Source organism: Varanus komodoensis, unplaced genomic scaffold (genome assembly GCF_004798865.1).
Source record: "Varanus komodoensis strain SLA01 unplaced genomic scaffold, ASM479886v1 scaffold44_3, whole genome shotgun sequence".
Lineage (NCBI taxonomy): Eukaryota > Metazoa > Chordata > Lepidosauria > Squamata > Varanidae > Varanus > Varanus komodoensis.
In genome coordinates this window covers 496,197-518,377 of record NW_025336010.1, presented here as the reverse complement: position 1 = coordinate 518,377, position 22,181 = coordinate 496,197, and the positions used below count along the sequence as shown (strand labels likewise).

The 22,181-nt window shown below is 41.8% G+C and overlaps 1 protein-coding gene across 5 annotated transcripts in view; it reads left to right on the top strand.

The window, feature by feature from the left end:
- SPECC1L (sperm antigen with calponin homology and coiled-coil domains 1 like) overlaps nucleotides 1-22,181 on the top strand; it is a 97,115-nt gene that overhangs the window by 4,666 nt on the left and 70,268 nt on the right. For all 5 annotated transcript variants that reach the window (XM_044444390.1, XM_044444391.1, XM_044444394.1 and 2 more), the window contains 4 exons: nucleotides 8,232-8,421; nucleotides 15,973-16,114; nucleotides 17,160-18,772; nucleotides 21,054-21,261. In XM_044444390.1, coding sequence (XP_044300325.1) covers nucleotides 8,269-8,421; nucleotides 15,973-16,114; nucleotides 17,160-18,772; nucleotides 21,054-21,261 — 2,116 coding nt within the window. In that variant the 5' untranslated portion in view covers nucleotides 8,232-8,268. The remainder of the gene's footprint in view (nucleotides 1-8,231; nucleotides 8,422-15,972; nucleotides 16,115-17,159; nucleotides 18,773-21,053; nucleotides 21,262-22,181) is intronic.

The window sequence follows — 22,181 nt, the reverse complement described above, 5'->3', positions numbered from 1 at the left end:
TCCTATGGCCCTTAAATTCCTGAGTCCAGGGTCAGAGACAGTGCTTTGACCTTGGGGCTGAGAACTGGCACTCCAACTTCTTTCTACCTTAAGCTGGCATAGAAAGAGCCATACTGGCTGCCTCTGCAAAGTTGGAAACATGATCCAACCTCCAGAGAGGGGTAAAAGGGGGTGTGTGAATGTACTTGAAGGGGAAAAGACTGAACAGGCCATGGTAGGAACTATTCTAATGCCTCTCCAGCAAAAAAAAAGCCGCTGAGCAGCTCGGTTGATGCAACAGCTGTGGAGTGTTTCCACATCACATGAATTTTTGCTTAGCTAAACTTACCAGTCAGATGAGCCCATGGGTTCCACACTCCTGGCTCTGTCCTCTGGTCCTTGCCATGCATTCCAGCAACCTCCTCAAGGAAATTCCCCATCTTTTCCCTATTCTTTCCTATAGATCACAGCAACCTCCTGATTGGTCCTGAGACAGTTTCCCCCTCTCTCACTCCCAATTGTACCAGCATGTGTGACACTTCCCAGATGTTCTAGCTGCTAAAGAGATTTCTAGTAAATGAAAATAAACTCCCTGTGATTTCCTCCTTTTTCCTCCATGTATTTTGTGCTGTCTGCCTGTTTTCAAAAGTAAACAGAGAGTTGGACACATCACTCAGCCAAATGGGAATAAAGAAAGGGGCTGAGGGTGATAAAGGTTGAAGGACAGGAGGGGATCTTTCTGTGGCTGCTCTTGCCAGGAAACTCTGTGGTGTTCCAGTACCAGCAATACTAAAATGGTGGTCCTGGTTTCAGATGACCAGAGAAGCTGGAATGAAGCATGGAAACCTTAGAACAGATGATGCATTCTCTGTATTTTCACGAAACTGAACAGTCTGGATCCGCAACAGTAAAATTTCTGCATGGCATCTTGTGTCAGTGACACATCCCAGTGAAAATGCAAGGTGGCAGGATGGGGATTCAAAGCATGTCTCTGCTGCTTCACCCACCCTGCGGAGGATGAGAATGACTCTCCAATTTCTGGGGCTTAGGATCATCTCTTAGGATCATCCCGAGGCTTTTTGCAAATGGGGTGGCATAGAAATGTTTTAAATAAATAAATAATCAATCAATCTCAGTAGAACCATACCCTTACTATTACTGCCTGAACCCATAAGCTTGGTGTCAGGAAGGCTAAGGACCAGAACAAACTGAGTCTTGTGTGAAAAGCCAGTGTGAGAGCCAGTGTGGTGTAGTGGTTAAGAGCATGGGACTGGGACTCAGACGATCTGGGTTCTAGTCCCCGCTCACCATGGAGCCAACTGAGTGACTTTGGGCCAGTCACAGACTCTCAGCCCAACCTACCTCACAGGGTTGTTGTGGGGATAAGATGGAGGAGGAGATGTAAGCTGCCTTGAGCCCTTTGTAGGAAAAAGGCAGGATATAAATTGGAAAATAAAAAAATAAAAGCACCACAGGTTTTGTTTTTGACTATGTTCAGAGTACTCCTTCATGGATCACTGCCTTGTCGTGGCAAAGGGGCTTGCGTAGCTCAATGAAGCTATGAGCAGTGCCGTGCAGGGGCACCCAAGACGGACAGGTCATAGCAGAGAGCTCTCACAAAAGGTGATCCACTAGAGAAGGAAATGGCAACCCACTCCAGTACCTTGCCATGAAAACCCCATGGACAGTTATAAAGGGCAAAGAGATAGGTCGCCAGAAGATGAGCCCCTCAGGTCGGAAGGTGTCCAATATGCTACTGGGGAAGAGCAGAGGGCTAGTACTAGTAGCGCCAGAAAGAATGAAGCGACTGGGTCAAAGCCGAAAGGACTCAGTTGCTGATGTATCTGGTGGTGAAAGGAGAGTCCGATGCTGCAAAGATCTATATTCCATAGGAACCTCGAATGTAAGATCCATGAATCAAGGCAAGCTGGATGTGGTCAAACAAGAGATGACAAGACTGAACACTGACATCTTAGGAATCAGTGAACTAAAATGGACAGGAATGGGTGAATATAATTCAGATGACCATCAGGTATACTGCTGCAGGCAAGAATCCCTCAGAAGAAATGGAGTAGCCTTCGTAGTCAATAAATGAGTAGGAAAAGCAGTACTGGGATACAATCTCCAAAATGACAGAATGATCTCAGTTCATAGAAACACAGAAACACAGCGAGTCAGAAGGGGTCTCCCGAGCCATCTAGTCTGACCCAGCAGCAGCCGGCTCCGCTCATGACATGCCCACCATGTGGACGTCCAGCCTATCCTTGAACACCCGCACCGATGGGGCCTCAACAACCTCTCGTGGAAGCCCATTCCACACCCTCAGGGTCCTGTCAGGAAGTGCTTCCTGGCATCCAAATGGAACCTTGGTTCCCTGAACTTTGCTCCATTGGAGCGTGTCCTGCCTTCCTCTGCAGGGGAGAACAGGTCAATACCCATCTCCATGTGACAGTTCGAATCCAAGGAAATCCATTCAACATCACAATAGTCCAAGCCTATGCCCCAACCACTGGTGCTGAAGAGGCTGAAGTTGACCAGTTCTGTGAAGGCCTACAACACCTTCTAGAATTAACACCAAAAAATGGTGTCCTTATCATCATGGGGGATTTGAATACTAAAGTAGGAAGCCAAAAGATATCTGGAATAACAGGCAAGTTTGGCCTAGGAGTACAAAATGAAGCAGGGCACAGGCTGGTAGAATTTTGTCAAGAGAATACGATGGTCGTAGCAAACAATCTTTTCCAACAACCCAAGAGATGACTCTACACATGGACCTCACCAGATGATCAACACAGAAATCAGATTGACGATGTGCTCTGCAGGCAAAGACGGAAAAGCTCTATACAGTCAGTTAAAACAAGACCAGGAGCTGACTGTGGCTCAGATCATGAGCTTGTTGTTGCAAAATTTAGGCTTAAACTGAAGAAAGTAGGGAAAAGCACTAGGCCACTCAGGTATGACCTAAATCATATCCCTGGTGAATATACAGTACAGGTGACAAATAGATTTAAGGAATTAGATCTGATAGACAGAGTGCCTGAAAAACTATGGACAGAGGTTCGCAACATTGTACAAGAGGTAGCAACTAAAACCGTCCCAATGAAAAAGAAATGCAAGAAAGCAAAATGGCTGTCTCAGGAAGCTTTACAAATAGCTGCGGAAAGAAGGGAAGCAAAAGGCAAGGGAGAAAGAGAAAGATACACCCAATTGAATGCAGAATTCCAGAGAACAGCTAGAAGAGATAAGAATGCCTTCTTCAATGAACAGTGCAAAGAAATAGAAGAAAACAATAGAATAGGGAGGACCAGAGATTTCTTCAAGAAAATTGGAGATATGAAGGGAACATTTCATGCGAAGATGGGCATGATAAAGGACCAAAAGGGCAGGGACCTAACAGAAGCAGAAGAGATTAAGAAGAGGTGGCAAGATTACACAGAAGAACTATACAAAAAAGAGCTTAACGTCCCTGATAACCACGATGGGGTGGTCACTGACCTCAAGCCAGACATCCTGGAATGTGAAGTCAAATGGGCCTTAGGAAGTCTGAACAACAGCAAAGCTAGTGGAGGTGACAGTACTCCAGCAGAGCTGTTCATATCTTAAAAGACGATGCAGTAAAAGTGCTACACTCAATATGCCAGCAAATTTGGAAAACTCAACAGTGGCCACAGGATTGGAAAAGGACAGTTTACATTCCTATCCCAAAGAAGGCCAATGCCAAAGAATGCTCAAACTGCTGCACCATTGCACTCATTTCACATGCTAGCCAAGTGGTGCTCGAAATCCTACAAGCTAGGCTGCAGCAGAGAACTACCAGAAGTACAGGCAGCGTTTCGAAGAGGCAGAGGAATGAGAGATCAAATTGCCAACATACTCTGGATTATGGAGAAAGCTAGGGAGTTCCAGAAAAACATCTACTTCTGCTTCATTGAATGTGCTAAAGCCTTTGATTGTGTGAATCACAACAAACTGTGGCAAGTTCTTAAAGAGATGGGAGTACCAGTCCATTTTATTTGTCTCTTGAGAACCCTATATGTGGGTCAAGAAGCAACATTAAGAACTGGACACGGAACCACTGATTGGTTCAAAATTGGGAAAGGAGTTCGGCAAGGCTGTATACTGTCGCCCTACCTATTTAACTTATATGCAGGGCACATCATGAGAAAGGTGGGGCTAGATGAAACAGCAGTTGGAATTAAGATTGCTGGGAGAAATATTAACAACCTCTGATATGCAGATAATACCACTCTAATGGCAGAAAGTGAAGGGGAACTAAAGAGCCTTTTGATGTGGGTGAAGGAGGAGAGTGCAAAAGTTGGCTTGAAACGCAACATTAAGAAAACTAAGATTGTAGCATCTGGTCCTCTCACTTCCTGGCAAATAGATGGGGAAGAAATGGAGGTAGTGACCGATTTTATTTTCCTGGGCTCCAAGATCGCCTCATACAGGGACTGCAGCCAAGAAATTAAAAGACGCTTGCTCCTTGGGAGGAAAGCTATGGCAAATCTAGACAGCATACTAAAAAGCAGAGACATCACCCTGCCAACAAAAGTGCGTATAGTCAAGGCTATGTTTTTCCCAGTTGCAATGTATGGCTGTGAAAGCTGGACCATAAGGAAGGCTGAGCACCAAAGGACTGAGGCCTTTGAATTGTGGTGCTGGAGAAGATTCCTGCGAGTCCCTTGGACCGCAAGGCTATCAAACTGGTCAGTCCTAGAGGAGATCAACCGTGACTGCCCTTTAGAAGGCCAAATCCTGAAGATGAAACTCAAATACTCTGGCCATCTAATAGGAAGGAAGGACTGATGCTGGGAACAATAGATGGCAAAAGAAGAAGGGGATGGCAGAGGATGAGGTGTCTAAATGGAGTCACTGAAGCAGTCAGCGTGAGCTTAAGTGGACTCTAGGGGATGGTGGAGGACAGGAAGGCCTGGAGGAATGTTGTCCATGGAGTCACAATGGGTCGGACACAACTTCATGACTAACAACAACATGTTCAGAGTAAGAAGAACAAAGTTGCATAGGTGTACTGCTTGGGAAGATGATAAAGTGATGATGGCAAATGAAGATAAAACTTCATTTACCCATCTCTTACTTTGCTTCTCTAGTCTCTCATGAGGGGAACTGTGTTCACCCTGGAAAAGGTAGAATGATGGCTCAGCATGATCAAACAACCCACAGTGTTGATCAAAACGAAATAGGAATGCTGTGGTAGGAATCAACTCACTCATAGCAATCAATGCATTTTTTAAAAGATGTTCATGGACCAACTGCTTAATAATCTGGTATATGATTCTAGTCGCTAGTTTCACAGACTTGTCTCCTCTGCTATAATGTAGAGACAGTATTTGTCTATCTCTGGTCTCTTGCTTCTGTGTCCACTCTCTAGGGAGACCTAAAGGTTCCAGAAAGTAGCTTTGAAATTAGGTCTGCCAGGACCTTTGGCACTCATAACCCTTAGAGAATTGATTTCTGTTATAGTGTCCTGAGTTATATGTAATACTAATATGTATGAGTATGGACAATCAATCCTGGTGTGGCACATTTCTGCTTTTTTAAAACAAGGAACTGCTGGATTGATGTTATTGTTTTATATTTTTTTACTGTGAAATTTTAACCGAAGAAGTCAAATACAGACAAGCTACTTACCAGTGAATTCTGTAATGAGACTGTTTAATTAGGTGGATTGTACTCTGTATGTATTTTGGGACCTTAATCTCAAAACAACAACTGAAAATTAGAAACATAGAGTGAATCAGAAGGGGTCTCCTGGGCCATCTAGTCTGACCCCTGGCTCCAGCCAGGATACAGTTCTTGCATTCTCTGAGTATATATCTCTGAAGCTGCAATTGTGTAATACTTTAGTAGGGAGTAAGTTCTTTTGAAATCAGTAAAACATAGTTTGGTTTACATGCAAACAGTCCTAGGTTCAATTCCTGGCATCTTCTCCAGGTGGAGCTAGGAAAGAATGTTGCCTGAAACCTCAGAGCACGCGCCTTTGCTGCCATTCAGTGTCGACAGAACTGAGCTAAATGGACCAAGGGGGAACACAGTATAAGGCAGCTTTGCAGATTCCTAGATGTGTAAAGGATTGTGCTGTCTGATGCTTGAAGTCCACATTATAAAATACTGTGAATCCTTAATGATTGACATTCTTACAAGATCTTGATTTGCATGTAAATATTGATTAAAAGCAGAATGCCTGCATGTTCTTTAAAATATGTTCCATGCAGTGGGGTGGAGGTAGTAGGAAAACCTGAACAAGCATTGAAAGATGGAGACTTCTTAGACAGATGCTATATTTCATTTTCTGGATAATTTAAAATCAGTTCCTACATACGTATTACTTTGAAATAAATTCCAGAATTCCACTCAAATTCCATTGAGTAAATACTGATAGGCTAGGGCTATGATCTTGTATGCACTAACCTAGGAATAAAACACAACAAGACTTATTTCCAAGTAAACTTGGTATAAGACTGTTAGTTTATGCAATTCATGAAACATTCTTAAAACTGTATGTAGAAGAAAATAATTTATCTGGAGCTGACCTTCATAGTGCGTATTTCTCATGACCTAACAGCGGGGGTAGTCCTGTTTGTGTACCTAGAAAGGAGCCCAAACTGGGCCTGGCCTTGGCAATGGGCTAGATGAGATGAGAGCGGAGGCTCAGTCCAGACAAAACTGAAGGTCTGCTAGAGGCTGGATTCTTTTGTCAGGTGGGGAAAATGCAACTGAGAAAGTTACAGTGTCCCTGAAGGACCAGGTATGCGACTGGGGTAACTCCTGAATTGTTGCTTAGGTGTCTTGCATGGCATGAAGTGCCTTCTCCCAGCTTTGGCTTGCCGCCAAGCTGTGACTCTGTCTGGATGGGGATACCTGGCAGCATATTAAGTCTGGCCCTGGCTTGTCTGTGCTGGCTGCCCATTTTTCCAGGTTGAATTCAAAGTGTTAACTTAAATGTCTTGGGGTCACAATACTTCAAGGACCCTTTCTCCTCTTTTAAACCTGCCTGTTCCCTGAGGCTGGCTTCAGAGGTCTTTGCTGTGTTTCCCCACCAGAGAAGACTTTTCCTGTGTTGCCCATGTGTTTACAAATCTATCTGCAGGGAAGCTCACTTTCCACAGGTGCCATGCACCATGTGCTTTTATTCCTAGGCATCTCGACATTAGACATGGCCCAGTTGTTGTGGGATGCTTCTGTGGTATTGATTCTGTGCTATGAAGGAGCAGGGAAGGTGTATAAATTGTAAATGAAAACTGTATTGCCTTGTTTTTGTTTCTGCTTTTATGGTGCTGTTTTTTATTTGTATTGTGCTGATTATTACTTATATTGATTTTTGTTTTTTTTCCTGTTAATTATGGATTTCTGCTTTCTGCAAAGGGAAGCTATGTGTGCATTTAATAAATGCTATATTATTGATAAGTAGGATTATATTTAAATAGCCAATTCCTACACAGACCTATTTGTAGGAAATAATTTGACCCATCGCATAATGCTATTTCTTCTTATTGATCTTAATTTTTACTTTTTGTGTTAAATGTGTGTTGAGAGAATGCTTTGTGCAATATATGTTGAGGTACAGAGGTAACAGCCAAATTCTAAGCTGTATGGCTTAGGTCTACAATACTTCAAGGACATTTTCTCTTCTTTTGAGCCTACCTGTTCCCTGAGCTGAAGTGTTTGTAGCATTAACTTTAAAAATTGCCCAGGCAGAAAATCCAGACAGGTTAATTTAAACCCTATTTTCTTTGTGCCTGTAATGCTTTAGGAAACAACAGGGAGGGGGCTGTTCAAAGAGCTGGACACTGGGGCTTGAGAAGAATAAGACATCTTTGCATATTCTGATTTGCTGTTTAGTTGCCTTTAGGAGCATGTGCAGTGCTGGTATTGTTGTTTAAAATGAAAATTAAATACAATTTTGATGGCTAAAGTCAGTAGCCATAGGAATTAGCACTGGCAGTTTAAACAGCAGCAGCGCAAGTACCCTGGTGTACCTGAGAATGGAGTGTAACAAAAACAAGACTCCCTACATGATGGCAGCAGGCTAATAATACCAGGAACAGATTTATTAGTCTCATAGGGTGAAATATCATGAACTTAATGGCTGCTTCTTGGAAAAAGTGATGGAAGAAGGTGATGTTAGCAAGGGGCGGCTTCTCTATTTTCAGCTAAGGACATAATTTGAAGGAGTAGAAAGCATGTTTCCAGAAATGACCTCCCAATGTTTTAAAACTGTTTTCTTTTTCCAGATGTGTTTGTAAATGTATATCAAGCAGGTAGCCAAGAATGAAGAAAGCAAGCCGGAGCGTTAGTTCAGCACCCAAAGTGCCTGGGATAAATAAAATACAACCCATGGAAAAAGTCAAATCAGAGACCAATTCCACAGTATCTTCAATAACAAAACTTTCAAAAACGGGGACAGCAGTGTCATTATTGAAGGTATCTTGTTGCTTTTTCTTAATAAAACTGTTGGGCAGTTTAGCTGTTGGGTGGACAAAATCTGCAACGTGTCAGTTAAATGTTGCTGCATAGGTTTGGGCGCCAGTTTGTGGCCCATCATAGTTCGAGGGCTATGTCAAAATGCAGGAGCAATATCCTGAAACCTTTTTGTCAGTTCAGAGACTCAGATATGACTTTAAACTACACTGAAATTGACAGGCTATGTAAGGCAAATATCCATCTGTATTGACAGCTTTTGTTTTTACTATTATTATTGATATTGTAGAATTGGAAAAGGTGCAAGAAAGGGCAACTCCCCTGTGTGCAGTTAAAACCTGATGGCCCTGATCAGGACTTTAAAAACCAATGGCCTGTCAGGGACTCACAGGAGAGGATGGGCACCCAGCCTGCTGCACTCCTGCTTCTTCCATTTGGCTTCTTTGTGGGATGTGCAACATCAAATGTGAGCTCAGACGTCTGGGTTACTTGACCCCTAAACATCTTAGTAGTCTAGGTTTGTGCATCATTCTACAATAATTGTGAAGGAGCCAGTCGTGGGTTGTACAGTAAAGCTGTAGGGTGCTACGTAACTGCTCTCCCTCTCATATGCATTGACTTCAGTTTTTGCCATGCTGTGAATCAGATCACTGACTAAGGAGTGTGCCAAAAATAGTATAAATAAATGCCATTCAACTTGGAGGCATTCACTACATCTTATGGCAGTGAATTCCATAATTTAAGAAGGACTCCATAAGAAGTCTACCCTTCTCTGTTCCCAAATCTCTCACCACTCAGCTTTGTTGGATAACCCACCAGGACCTATTATTTTGAGAAAGGAAGAAAAATACTCCTTATCCACTTTCCCCATAATTGCAGACTTCTGTATAGAATGGGGCCAAATGGACAAAACAAGCCACTGTCCCTGGTGCATGCCATTTCCCTAATTGTCCACGTGGGCACGCCTTGTTATGTCACTGCTACCTGTACGTCTTTGCTTGTCCATTTTGTATGAAAAACAGAAATAAGCTCCTTCTAGAATACCAGAATGGAAAGTCCTAGAGCAGAGATGACATAGTTAGCATGCAGTGAATGAGCTCAGTTCTTCTTTTTCCCATGGCTTCCTTATTGGTGTAGCAGGAAAGTTCAGGCATGCCTTGTAGGCACTGATAGGTACCTATAATAGGCAGCACCCCTCCTTTGGAATGACCTCTCTAGGCCAAAGAGCCTGGCATGCACCTTTATACTTTTTAGGTGATGAGTGAAAATTTTCTTATTTCCCCAAACCTGAGTTTTATTGCTACTTTTGATGTTGTGTTACCTGGTGTTTCCTTGTTTTACTATTAATATGCTTTATTGTTTTAAATAAAGGTGACATTCAGCTGCTGGGTACAAAATTGTGGATGTGCTGTGAGGTGATGATTTATCAGTAGCCCCTTCTTATAGGACCTAACAGGCATCTTTGTGATGCCTTGTCTATCAGTTTTTTCTGCCTTTGTAACATACAAGGGGTATTGAAGCATTCCAGAATGGAACTGGCCAGCTTGTATAGGGTGAGTCAAAAATTATCCTCACTCTGGCTGTAGAATTTATTTTAATTTACTTTTCGAAAAGACAAATAGATCATTTTTTGGCACAATCTACTTACTTTTCAATACACTTTGTCCATCTGTCAACAAGCTTCCGTATTCCCTCATTTTTTTTAAAAAAATATTTATTTATTTATTTATTAAAACATTTTTATGCCGCCCCATTCGCCGAAGTCTCGGGGCAGCTTACAACAATAAGTTAAAAAATAATTATAACATTAAATTTAAAAAATATAAACATTAAGTTAAAAATACAAAAATACCAATATAAAATAAGCCGCCCTGGCCAGATAAAATCCAATAATATTAACAATTAAAATGCCGCTTAAATAAAATGCACTGCATCAGAAGTGAATCGTCATCCTTGTAGGGTTGGTTTCAGGGGACCAAACAGGTGAAAGTTCAATGAAGCAAGATCAGGACTATAGGGAGGATGCTTTAACGCCTCAAAATGAAGTTTTTGCAGAGTGTTGGCAGTGTGGACAGAAGTGGGCAGACTTGCATTGTCATGCAAGATCACAACGCCCTTGGATAGCAGTCCTCTGCGTTCAATCCAAAGATTAGGCTTCAGCTCTTCAATAAGCATCTCACTGTAACGAGCACTGTTGATTGTAGAACCCCTTTCCTGATAATGTTCCAATACTGGCCCTTGAAAATCCCAGAAAACTGTAAGCATCAATTGTCCAGCTGATGGTTGACTTTTCAACTTTTTCTTGGTCAACAATTGAGGATGTTTCCATTCCATACTCTGCTGTTTACTCTCAGGCTTGTAGTGATGAATCCATCACTTGCCACCAGTAATGATTCTCTTTAAGATACTTTCACCTTCCTTAGAGTACCAGTCCCAATTTTGTTTGCAGAAATCCAGACGCTTCTGTTTATGCTCTTCTGTGAGTTGTTTCGGTACCCATTTCACACAAACTTTTTGAAATCTAAGGCTGTCATGGATTATTTCATAGGCAGAGCCATGGCTGATTTGCAAATGATCTGTCACATAATCCACTGTCGCTCATCTGTTCAACAGAATCATTTCACGTGTGCGCTCAGTGTTGTCGTCTGCCATGGACAGGCATCCAGCTCCTTGATGGCTAACACTTGTGCGACCTTCCTTGAACTTGCCTATTCATGCACACTTCTTCATGAAAAAACACTTTCTCCATGCCACACACAAAGTCTTTGATAAATAAAACCCTCAGATCACAAAAAATGAATCACTGCACAGTGCTCTTCTTTCATGCAAATCACAAGTGGGGCATCCATTTTTGCTCGTACTACAGTTACGAATGAACTGATGTAACATGTTCACACTTGCGCAGCAGTGACTGGGAAAGCACTTGAATGAAAAGCACTGATAAGACATTGCGGCCAACAGAAGTTTTACGATACACGTAACTGGAGTGTGGATAATTTTTGACTCGCCCTCAATGCATTTATATTTTGTACATTCACATGTCAGGCATCCTTAGGTACAGATTAGCCAGTAATGATCATAGCATATTTTCCTCTTAAGAAGTGGCTGAGGGTTTTTTTTTAATGGTAGGGTCATGTCCCAAAACGAAACAGCATTAGCAAGTGACTCGTATTAGCACCCTGTCATTATGTGAGCTGTGGAATGACAGTCCAGTTAAGTCTCCATTACAGTAGGAATTCTATATACCCTTCAGAAGTGTTGCTTGTGAATATTTGATTCCATTTTGTGAAGTTTGACACTTTAAAAGGGGTATCGTGTGTGGTTTTTAATGTATTACACATTGGGAAAGACATTTTCACTAAGGAGGTTTCACCTCATCTCTTAGGACCCTTGCTGGTAACAACCACAAAACATGGCAAGTATTAACAGGACCTGTTCCCCTTTTCCTGCCCTCTCCCACCCTGGCAACTATTTTGAAGAAAGATAATGGTGAAAAGTATTTTAAAGGTTTATTTTAAAATAAAGCCCTGTGCTTGTACAATTTTTCCAAGACAGAAAAATAACTAACCATGTAACATAGATGCATGGTTAATGCTAGGGCATGAAAATTATGAATGGTGATTAATATGCATTCATCTACAGCAGGGTGGTCTAACTTTTAGTACCTTGAGGGCCATGTGAGGGTTTAAACATGGAACCCGGGGGCTGCCCAATGAATTACATTTCCATATCATAAATAAAAATATTCACAATGTATTTATTTAATTTAATATACACAATTTTTGCAGTAAAAACCTTTATGTTAAAGCTGATCATCTTTGTGTTACAAAAGAATATTGTAGAAGTCAATAAAAGGCAGGAGCAAAGTTAGAATATTTTATCATCCATAAGGTACACGTGGTTTAATGAAGCATAGTTGATTCCAAACTGAATATTTCTCCTTCCTTCCAAAATCAAAAGGAGTTGGCTCCACCTTCAAGGTGAATAGTACTGCTTGCAGACTGATTACCTAGATCATCTTAATACAGCTTAGTTGCTACTTGGATCATCCTGCCATATGATTGGACGTTATGCCCCCACCTGCCCATCTCAACTTGATCAGTAGCATTTCCCACAGAATTTGAAAAACTGGATGTCAGCAATTACCTGGCATAGAATAATAGAATAGTAGAGTTGGAAGGGGCCAGGAAGGCCATCAGGTCCAACTGCCTGTTGTTGCAGGACACCAGTTTACACCATCCCAGTTGGATGGCTGTCCAGTTTCTGGTTGAATGTCTGTAGTGTGGGAGAGCCCACCACCTCTCTAGGCAGCTGGTTCCACTGCCGTATTGCTCAGACAATGAAGCTTTTATTGGTATCTAGCCTGCATCTGGGTTGAGTGGATTCTTCTGTGTCTTACACTGGTTTCTTGCTGATCTTGACCTTCCCCTTCTTAAGGTGAAACACGCCAAGTTCTCTCAGTCTCTCATAGCACTGCATTTATGGAATGGCCTCCCAAAAGTAGTTTGCCTGGTGCCACCTTTAGAATCTTTTTGGAGCCAGGCAAAAACCGTCCTCTTCTGCAGACTTCGAACAACTGATGTTATATTTGGATGTTATTTGTACTGTATTTAGCCTTAATATATTTTAACTTACTGATATATGATCTTGGCAGCATTGTTTCAGTGTTTTATTGTAAATAAAACTCTGTTTTATTGTATGTGGATTTTATTATTGTTATTTTATGTAATACTGTAATTCGCTTAAAGAGACTTTAGACTAGTATAGTGGAATATAAATTGAATAAATAAATAAGCAAGCAAGCAAGCAAGCAGTGTTTCCAAATCTTGTATCATTTTTGTTGCCCTCCTCTGGATCCTTTCTAATTTTTTTGCATCTTTGTTAAATCTTGGTGCTCAGAACTGGACACAGTATTCCAGATGAGGTCTGACTAGTGAGGAGTATAGGGGATCTACTACTTGTGATTTTAAATACTTCTGTTAATACATCGCAAAATAGCATCTGCCCTTTTTGCAGCTGCATCACATTGTTGGCTCATATTTAGCCCGTTTTCCACTGTAACTCCTGAATCTTTTTCAGTTCTGTTGAGCCATGTATTCATCATCTTGGCATTTGTTCCTACTGAATTTCATTCTGTTGCTTTCAGCCCAGTGTTCAAGTTTATCAAGATTGCCCTGGTTCTTCATTCTGTCTTCGAGGGTGTTTGCTATTCCATCTAGTTTTGTATCACCTGCAGATCTGCTTATCTTTCCTTGTACTTCTTCATCTAAATCATTGAAAAAGCTGTTGAAGAGCACTGGGCCCAGGACTGAACCCTGCAGCACCCCGCTAGTTACTTCCATCCAGTCCAGTTTTTGCTAATTTGCTTATCAGAATGTCATGGGGTACTATGTCTAAAGTTTTGCTAAAGTTTAGGTAGATTATGTCCACAATGTTTCCTATGTAGCTCTTTGGCTTCTATCGGCTCTTCCCTCTGTTCCCTCTGGCTTATCTCTATGGCTGTTGGCCTTGGAATTTCAGCTGTGAATTTTATACCCTTCATCCCCCACTTCTCAACCAGAATCTGAGTCAACAACTTTTGAAGGCTGTATTACAGGAGGAGGAGTGGGCCCAGTCCCTGTAGTCATCTAGACTAGATTGGAGTAGACCAGAAGAAGTTTGTGGGCAGGAGATAATGTATTTATGTATGTCTGAAGTTAATAGACATTTTTCTTCCCCCACCCCCTGTTAAGAGTATCCCAGAAATTGAAAGTCAACATGTTTGAAACAGGAGGGACTGTCATATGTCTCCTAACTTATAACTGAGTACTTCCTCAGCATTTGTCAGACTTTGTCCCTGAATGTACGCTTGATTTGAGGAAGATGGAGGCACCGGAGGAGAAGTTGTTGAGTCCTTTGATGAGTTGAATACAAAAAGCTTCACAGAGGGTCTGCAGAATGCAATGAGCGTGGGGAACTCAAAATTGATTGGAGGCGTCCTTTGTGAGGACTGCCCAGTGGCTTTACTGTTTGAAAGACTAAAAAATGACTAATGCTGTTGAATGTTTTCAGTGCAGAGTTTTCAGTGCTTAATCATACTACAGCTTTTACATCCTGACCTATTTGGCTCAGTAATACACAGCTGCTAACTCCATGGCATGCCTATAATTAATCTGCTGAAATTTTTATCTAGGTGTTGTGGAAATGCAGACAATTGGCCGGAAGGTTGTACCTGTATGTGCTTGCTGGGGCAGGCTGTCAGAAATGAAAGAGAAATTATCAAAGGATGTGCTATTTGCTCCATTGTATTCTTGTGAACCATTAATTTCTTGAGTTATTAAGCATCATGTAACCTTTCTGCAGTAGATTAGATGTGAACATTCTCTGCTACTGGTAATGCAAAGTTGAACAAGAGATTTTCTTATACCTCTTCTTGATAATAAAAGGCTAGCGTGGTTATTTGAAAATATGGCTAAGTATGGTGTTACAGAGGCATGCATAATGCTCATATATAAGACAGGATTGACACAATTTACTTCTTGAAACAGAAGTTCTTCCAAGAATCCAGTAATGATGCCATATCCAAGAGTAGCCCCTTAAAGGACTGGTACTTGGTCCATCAAGACCCCACTGATCCTCAAATATTTCTACTGGGCTTAAGAATTTAAGAATGTAAGAAGAGCTGGAGTGGATCAAACCTAAGGCTTCTCTTACAGCATTCTTTTCCACTGTGGCTGACCAGATGCCTCTGGAAAGCCCAGAAGCAGGTATTTAGTGGCATGCTGCCTCTGATCCTAGGGATGACATATAACTAATGTGTCTTTTAGCCATTATTTGCCTTATCCACATGTAAACATATGAAGTTGCTTTATACCAGGTTAGATCATGTGTCTGTCTGGCCCAGTATTGTTTCCTCTGGCTGGCAGCAGTTTTCTTACTTTCTAGCACAGGTCTTTTCCATCATTTGCTACCTAATCCTCTTAATTGGAGATGCCAGGGATAGAACCTAGAGTCTTCAGTGTGCTGAACAAGTTACTGAGCTGTCCTTGACCTGTTTCCTCATGTGGACAAACAGTTTATCTTAAGGTGTGCGCTTCCATGGCAAAAACTGCTGTCAGAATTTATTGTATGTGGCTCTAACCAGCAACAATTAGCTTTGTCACAGGGGCTGGAAAAATGGTGCTGGAGGAATGCCACGGATTGCATTAGTGACACATATATTGCCATCCCATTGTAGGGTCATCTGTAGCTGAGGATGGCCCAAAACTGCTTCTGTACAGGAGGAATATCCTGCTAGCTTCAACATGCAGATGGTGTAATCACTGGTTTCGCTGATGTCAGGTTTCTCTGATGTCTTTAACAGCAGTTGAAGACTGAATCTTAAATCCTGCACTGTATATTTTTCTTTCACTTTTTAAAGATGGGGTTTCAGTGTTATATATTAAACACTGTCATACCTTTGCATTTGATTATTAGCTTTATATGAGCACCCAACCCATTTTGTTGCCGGTAATTTTGAAATGTTCCATTGCTTTTAACTGTTGCTCTTTCTGTCAAATCACATCTGTCATTCAGACCAAGAGCAATGATGACCTTTCAGCTGGAATGGCTGGCGGGGTTACTATGAGCAACGGCATCAAGGCAAAGAAAAGTACTTGTACTTCTGCTGCAGGGAACAACATGAACAATCTGGATAATAAATCTAAGTCTGCTACAGGTAAAAGAAATACTGGCTTTGAAAATGTGTTTTCTGCTCTTTCCACGATGAAGGCAGTGGAAAAGGGGAAAAATGCATTGCAAAAGATGTAATGAAGGCAGTGTTAAAAGGGGACCCAAGTACAATTCTGTAAAGGATCTTTTCAGGTTTGCTGCCTATTCCCAGGTTCCCATTATGCTGGATGAAGCATCCCAAGCTCTCAAGACGTCTTTATTGTTCATGAGCAAGCAAGATAGTGCACACTACCCGTTGCTCTCACTTGTCTCCTCTTGCAAGTAGAGGATCTTATCAATATTGGAAGCACTTATTTTTATGTACCCACATTCCTTTTTGTCATTCTTCTAACAAATATGGATCCAGAAGACAATTTCAAACTCTGTCCTGAGGAGGGACAGGCCAGGAGTTCTTGCTCAGATGTAATGATAAACATTTCTACCCTGATAAGTTCCTAGTTACTTAAGGCAGTCAGTTTGGAGGAGAGAAATGGGACCAATTGGGCAACAATTGCTTGCACTTGGATGCTGAATGATTCTGAAGAATTCTGATTGAGCATTTTTTTGCAAATACAGCAGGACCCTTGTACCCTTGTAGATAGGTTCCAAGTCCCCCAGCAGATGCCTGAAACTGCAGATAATAGTGAACACTCTATGTTATTCATACACATTTATTTTTTCACAATTCAGTGGATAAAAGATTTGTACTTAGCATACATCCTAGCAACCTCAGCATACAGTTTTTTTCTTTCCTGATTAAATTGAGAATTTTCACTTAAAGGAAGCACTTTATGGCACTTTACGACTTTTCTTTCAGACTGAGATCAACTGTGTTTAAGTGAAAATGCAGTAGCTGAACCAGCAGATACAGGGGTTCTGTTCTGTGGGCAACAAAATAAAATAACTGAACCAGAAATAAATTTAATGTTTTCCACAATTCATTTAGCTTTAGAATGTGTAAACCCATAATTCTGGAAATCACATTGTCTTGCACAAAACTGTGTACTTAACATACCCATTTATGTTTTTTCTAACCTTTTAAAACAATACAGCTACAAATTCTGCAGCTAAACGTAGCACTTCAGCTGGAAATAAGGAGTCCAGTTCTTCTCGGGAAAGAATTCGTGACCGTTCCCGCCTGGCCCAAAGTAAAAAAACGCCATTAATTGGGCAGACAAACAATGATAAACGCTCCCGTAGCCGTACTAATGCAGACTCTGATGTCCGAATGAGCAAGTCTAAATCAGACAATCAGATCAGTGACAAAGCTGTTCTGGAAGCCAAAGTGAAAGATCTTCTGACTTTAGCCAAAACAAAAGATGTTGAAATCTTACACCTGAGGAATGAACTCCGAGAGATGCGTATTCAGCTAGGCCTGAATGAAGATCAGTTTGAGAAATCTGAGGAAAAGGAAACCATTGCTGTCCACCAGCCAACTGATGTAGAATCCACATTATTGCAGTTGCAAGAGCAAAATACTGCCATTCGTGAGGAGCTCAACCAGCTGAAAAATGAGAATCGGATGTTGAAGGATAGGCTAAATGCATTGGGATTTTCTCTGGAGCAAAGGCTGGATAACTCTGATAAACTGTTTGGCTACCAGTCTTTGAGTCCAGAAATGACAGTTGGAACCCATAGTGATGGTGGTGGTGCTTTTACATCCTCAGTAGAAGGATCTGCTCCTGGTTCAATGGAAGACCTTTTGAGTCAGGATGAGAACACCTTAATGGACAATCAACACAGCAACTCCATGGATAACTTGGATAGTGAGTGTAGTGAAGTTTATCAGCCACTCACTTCAAGTGATGATGCCTTAGATGCGCCATCTTCTTCAGAGTCTGAAGGTGTTCCTAGCATAGAAAGGTCAAGGAAAGGGAGCAGTGGCAATGCCAGCGAAGTATCAGTGGCTTGCCTGACAGAAAGGATACACCAGATGGAAGAGAACCAGCACAGTACAGCTGAAGAACTTCAAGCAACACTTCAGGAACTTGCAGACTTGCAGCAAATTACTCAGGAGCTGAACAGTGAGAATGAAAGACTTGGAGAGGAAAAAGTTATCCTTATGGAATCCTTGTGCCAGCAGAGTGATAAATTGGAACACTTTAGTCGACAAATCGAGTATTTCCGCTCTCTTTTGGATGAGCATTGCATATCCTATGTTATTGATGAAGACATGAAAAGTGGACGCTACATGGAGTTAGAGCAACGGTACATGGACCTTGCAGAGAATGCACGTTTTGAAAGAGAGCAACTTCTTGGTGTCCAACAGCATCTGAGCAACACTTTGAAGATGGCAGAACAAGATAACAAGGAAGCTCAGGAAATGATAGGAGCACTAAAGGAACGGAATCACCATATGGAACGAATTATTGAGTCAGAACAGAAAAGCAAAACCTCTCTAGCAGCCACCTTGGATGAGTACAAAGCCACAGTAGCCAGTGACCAGATTGAGATGAACAGACTAAAAGCCCAGTTGGAGCATGAGAAACAGAAAGTAGCTGAGCTGTATTCCATACACAATTCTAGTGACAAATCAGACATGCAGGACTTGCTGGAGAGTGTCAGGCTTGATAAGGAAAAAGCAGAGACATTAGTCAATGGCCTACAAGAGGAGCTAGCTCACACACGTAATGATGCAAATCGCCTGCAAGACTCCATTGCAAAGGTAAACTTCTAAGCACATATTTAAACCAGGGAATATTCCAAACCTCACCCTTGTGTTCTGCTTCTGCTGAGTGTGTGACAGTGTAGGAGAGGAGGCAGAGATACAAAGAACTGATCCTGAACTGACACTACTTGTGCTGACCACATGATTCCTTCCATGAATCTCTTTGTGAGGGTTAGAATCATAGAAACAGAGCAAGTCAGAAAGGGCTTCCTGGGCCATCTAGTCTAACTCCCGGCTCCAGCTGGCTCCACTCATGACATGCCTACCATGTGCATGTCCAGCCTATCCTTGAACACCCTCACCGATGGGTCTTCAACCACCTTCCATGGAAGCCCATTCCATACCCTTGGGGTCCTAACCATCAGGAAGGACTTCCTGGCATCCAAATTGAACCTTGGTTCCCTGAGCTCAAGCAGGATATCATGGGACACTTTGTCAAAGGCCTTGCTGAAATCCAGGTATACCACATCCACCGTGTCCCCTCCATCTGTCCATCTTGAAACCTTGTCATAGAATTCTACAAGGTTTTTCTGGCAAAACCTGTTTTTGTTGAAGCCATGTTGCATGGCCACCAACCCACCTTCCCTATCTAGTGTTACTAGATCTCTTGCTATTATGAGGCTTTCCATTGTTTTTCCTACAATGGATGTAAGGCTAACTGGTCTGTAATTCCTCATCTCCCCTCTACTACCCTTTTTGAAGATTGGGACCACTGATGCCACCCTCCAGTCCTCTGAAACTTCACCTGTTCTCAACGAGGCCTCAAAAATGGAGGCCAATGGGTACGAGAGAACCCCTGTCAACTCCCTAAGTATCCTTGGGTGCTTTCCCATCAGGGCCTAGTGCCTTTGTAAGTCCAGTGCCCTGAGGAGCTGCTTGACTTCTAGGGGGATAGAATAGGTTGTTAATAGTTAAATTTTAATTAACTATTTAATTGAAGACTAATTCCCTCTGTCAAGTGACTTTTGCTTTAATAAATCAGAACAACAAGGCTTAGTTTTAATGGGAAATCTAAAGTTCCTTACTTGAAATTTAATCCACGGTGTTTCAGCTGTATTTTCTTTAGCCTGCAAATTTTGACTATGCCTTTCAGATGAGATTGACTGGTTTGCTGAATTGTCAGCTTCTTCCTCATTTAACATCCCATGCATGCTACGACAGTCAGCCCACTCATAAATATAGCTTTACAGAACACTGTTCTGCACATACTCAGAAATAAGTCCCACTGAGTTCAGATGGGTAAGTGAGGGTAAATATGAGTGCTCTCTTTGTGTTGCAACTGCTAGATATGTTGAAGAAAATGCAAAGTATAGCTTTCTGTGATTATGTATTTCAGAATAAAATAACTTGGTCCAGGTAAAACCTGGAATATATTTAAGCCTTTCTAACAGAGTTTTTTTGTTGTTTGCTGCATTGTGTTTCAGAACTAGAGGAGGAATCATAGTTGAGCACGTGTTCTGTCAGGTTTGGTCTCCAGTTTAGAAGGTCTTGGACAGTGGTACCTTGGCTCACGAACACCTCAGTTCACTACCAAATCAAGTCACGAACAGAAATTTCATTAAAAATTTGCCGTAGGTTGTGAACTTTGCATCCGGTGAAGATTGCGATCACGCCGTCTTCCCCGCACAGGCGCGATCGCGGTCATGCTGGGCTGGGGTGTGGAGACGGCTGTGATTGTGCTCAGTGGGGGAGATAGCTGCGATCGTGCCCGTCTCCCCCCTGAGCACGCCTGCAATCCCACCCGTCTCCACCCCCGAGCACACGCACGATCATGCCCGTCTTCCCTGTGATTAAAAAAAGTATTTACAGAATGGATGAACCTTATTTACATTGAACCTTATGAGGAAATTTGACTTGGCTCATGACCAATTTGAGTCGTGGAACGGATTAAATTCATGAGACAAGGTACCACTGTATGTGGGGAAACAGCTTCTCATGGCTGAGGCCCTGGAGAGTCACTGCCTGTCCGAGGCAAATATAATACTGGGCTTGACTGAAGAAGGGGATCACATGGCACAAGGCTGTTTTATGCCTAACTGCTCATCTGTTCAACTATAGCTGCAGTGACCTTTTTCTGTGACAGAGTATTTGCATATTGAGGAAGCATTTTAATAATAGCCTAAAATGATATGCTAGTAATACCATTCTGTTTATGAAACTTTACTGAATATGGTAGGTAATACCATTCTATAAAGTTAATTGTACAGCATTTTTTCTCAAATGCAGAGTGATCCTTGGATGAGACAATTAGAAGTTAGACTTTTTCTCCCTAAACTAGATAGAAGATGAATATAGAGCTTTCCAAGAAGAGGCAAAGAAGCAAATTGAGGAACTGAATATGACCTTAGAAAAACTTCGGACAGAGCTGGAGGAAAAAGAAACTGAAAGAAGTGATATGAAGGAAACTATATTTGAATTGGAAGATGAAGTGGAGCAGCATCGAGCTGTGAAACTGCATGATAATCTCATTATATCTGACTTGGAGAGTGAGTTTTGCATCTTTATAAGCTGTTTCAGTTGCTTATTTTGCTTGATTGAAACGTGTGCTTAACTTAAAAGAGTTAAAAGTCGTAAAAGAGCAGTCATGGGCACAGTTTTGCTTACATACTAAAAGTTTTATATACATGTTAAGAGTAATGCATATGCATTGGAAGGGCAGGGAATAATTTTTTGTATAAATAAAACATATGTTCTCTTTTTCCAAAGAAGGGTGTGCTTCACAGTTTGATATGAATAACAGTGGAACAGTATGGGGACATTAGTATGGGAGGACAGGTTATTTGATTGCATTCCACACTTCTCATGAGAAAGCCCTTTAGCATCTTTGACTGCAAGTATCCAGGCTGTCACCCTTGTTCAACATTTATTTGAAGCCCTTGGGTGGGATTATTAGGAGATTTGAAGTAATGTATCTTCCGTGTCCGGATGACATGCATCTTGGTTTCAACTTGTTAGCTGAATTCACTGAGGTACCGGAAGGACAAAAAGATAAAGATCATTTCCAAAAGCATGGGGATGCTGTGGGTGGATGGATACCACGTTCAGGATGATGGTGTTCAGGCTTCCTCAAAGCTGTACTAAATAAACATATCTTAAAGAAACAGTAAATGCCTTTATCAGAGCAGGACGTACATACAGGTCCTTTTATAGAGACCATGGAACACAGTGCGACATGAGCCACAACTTAGCTAAGTGTAAGAGTTGCGGGCAATGAAGCAGGCTCGGGGACGACTATAGCGTAGGTGGAGGAAATCCTGTGCTGAATCTGACCGAATGCAAGCCCATTATTGGGCCTATGCTGTGGTAGTGAGGACAGCGAAGAAGGAATTCTCCACTTCCATTGCATCCTCACAGTGCTGTCCAGCTGAGCTTTGGCTGTGAGACTCGCTGTGACAACTTTGCCCAG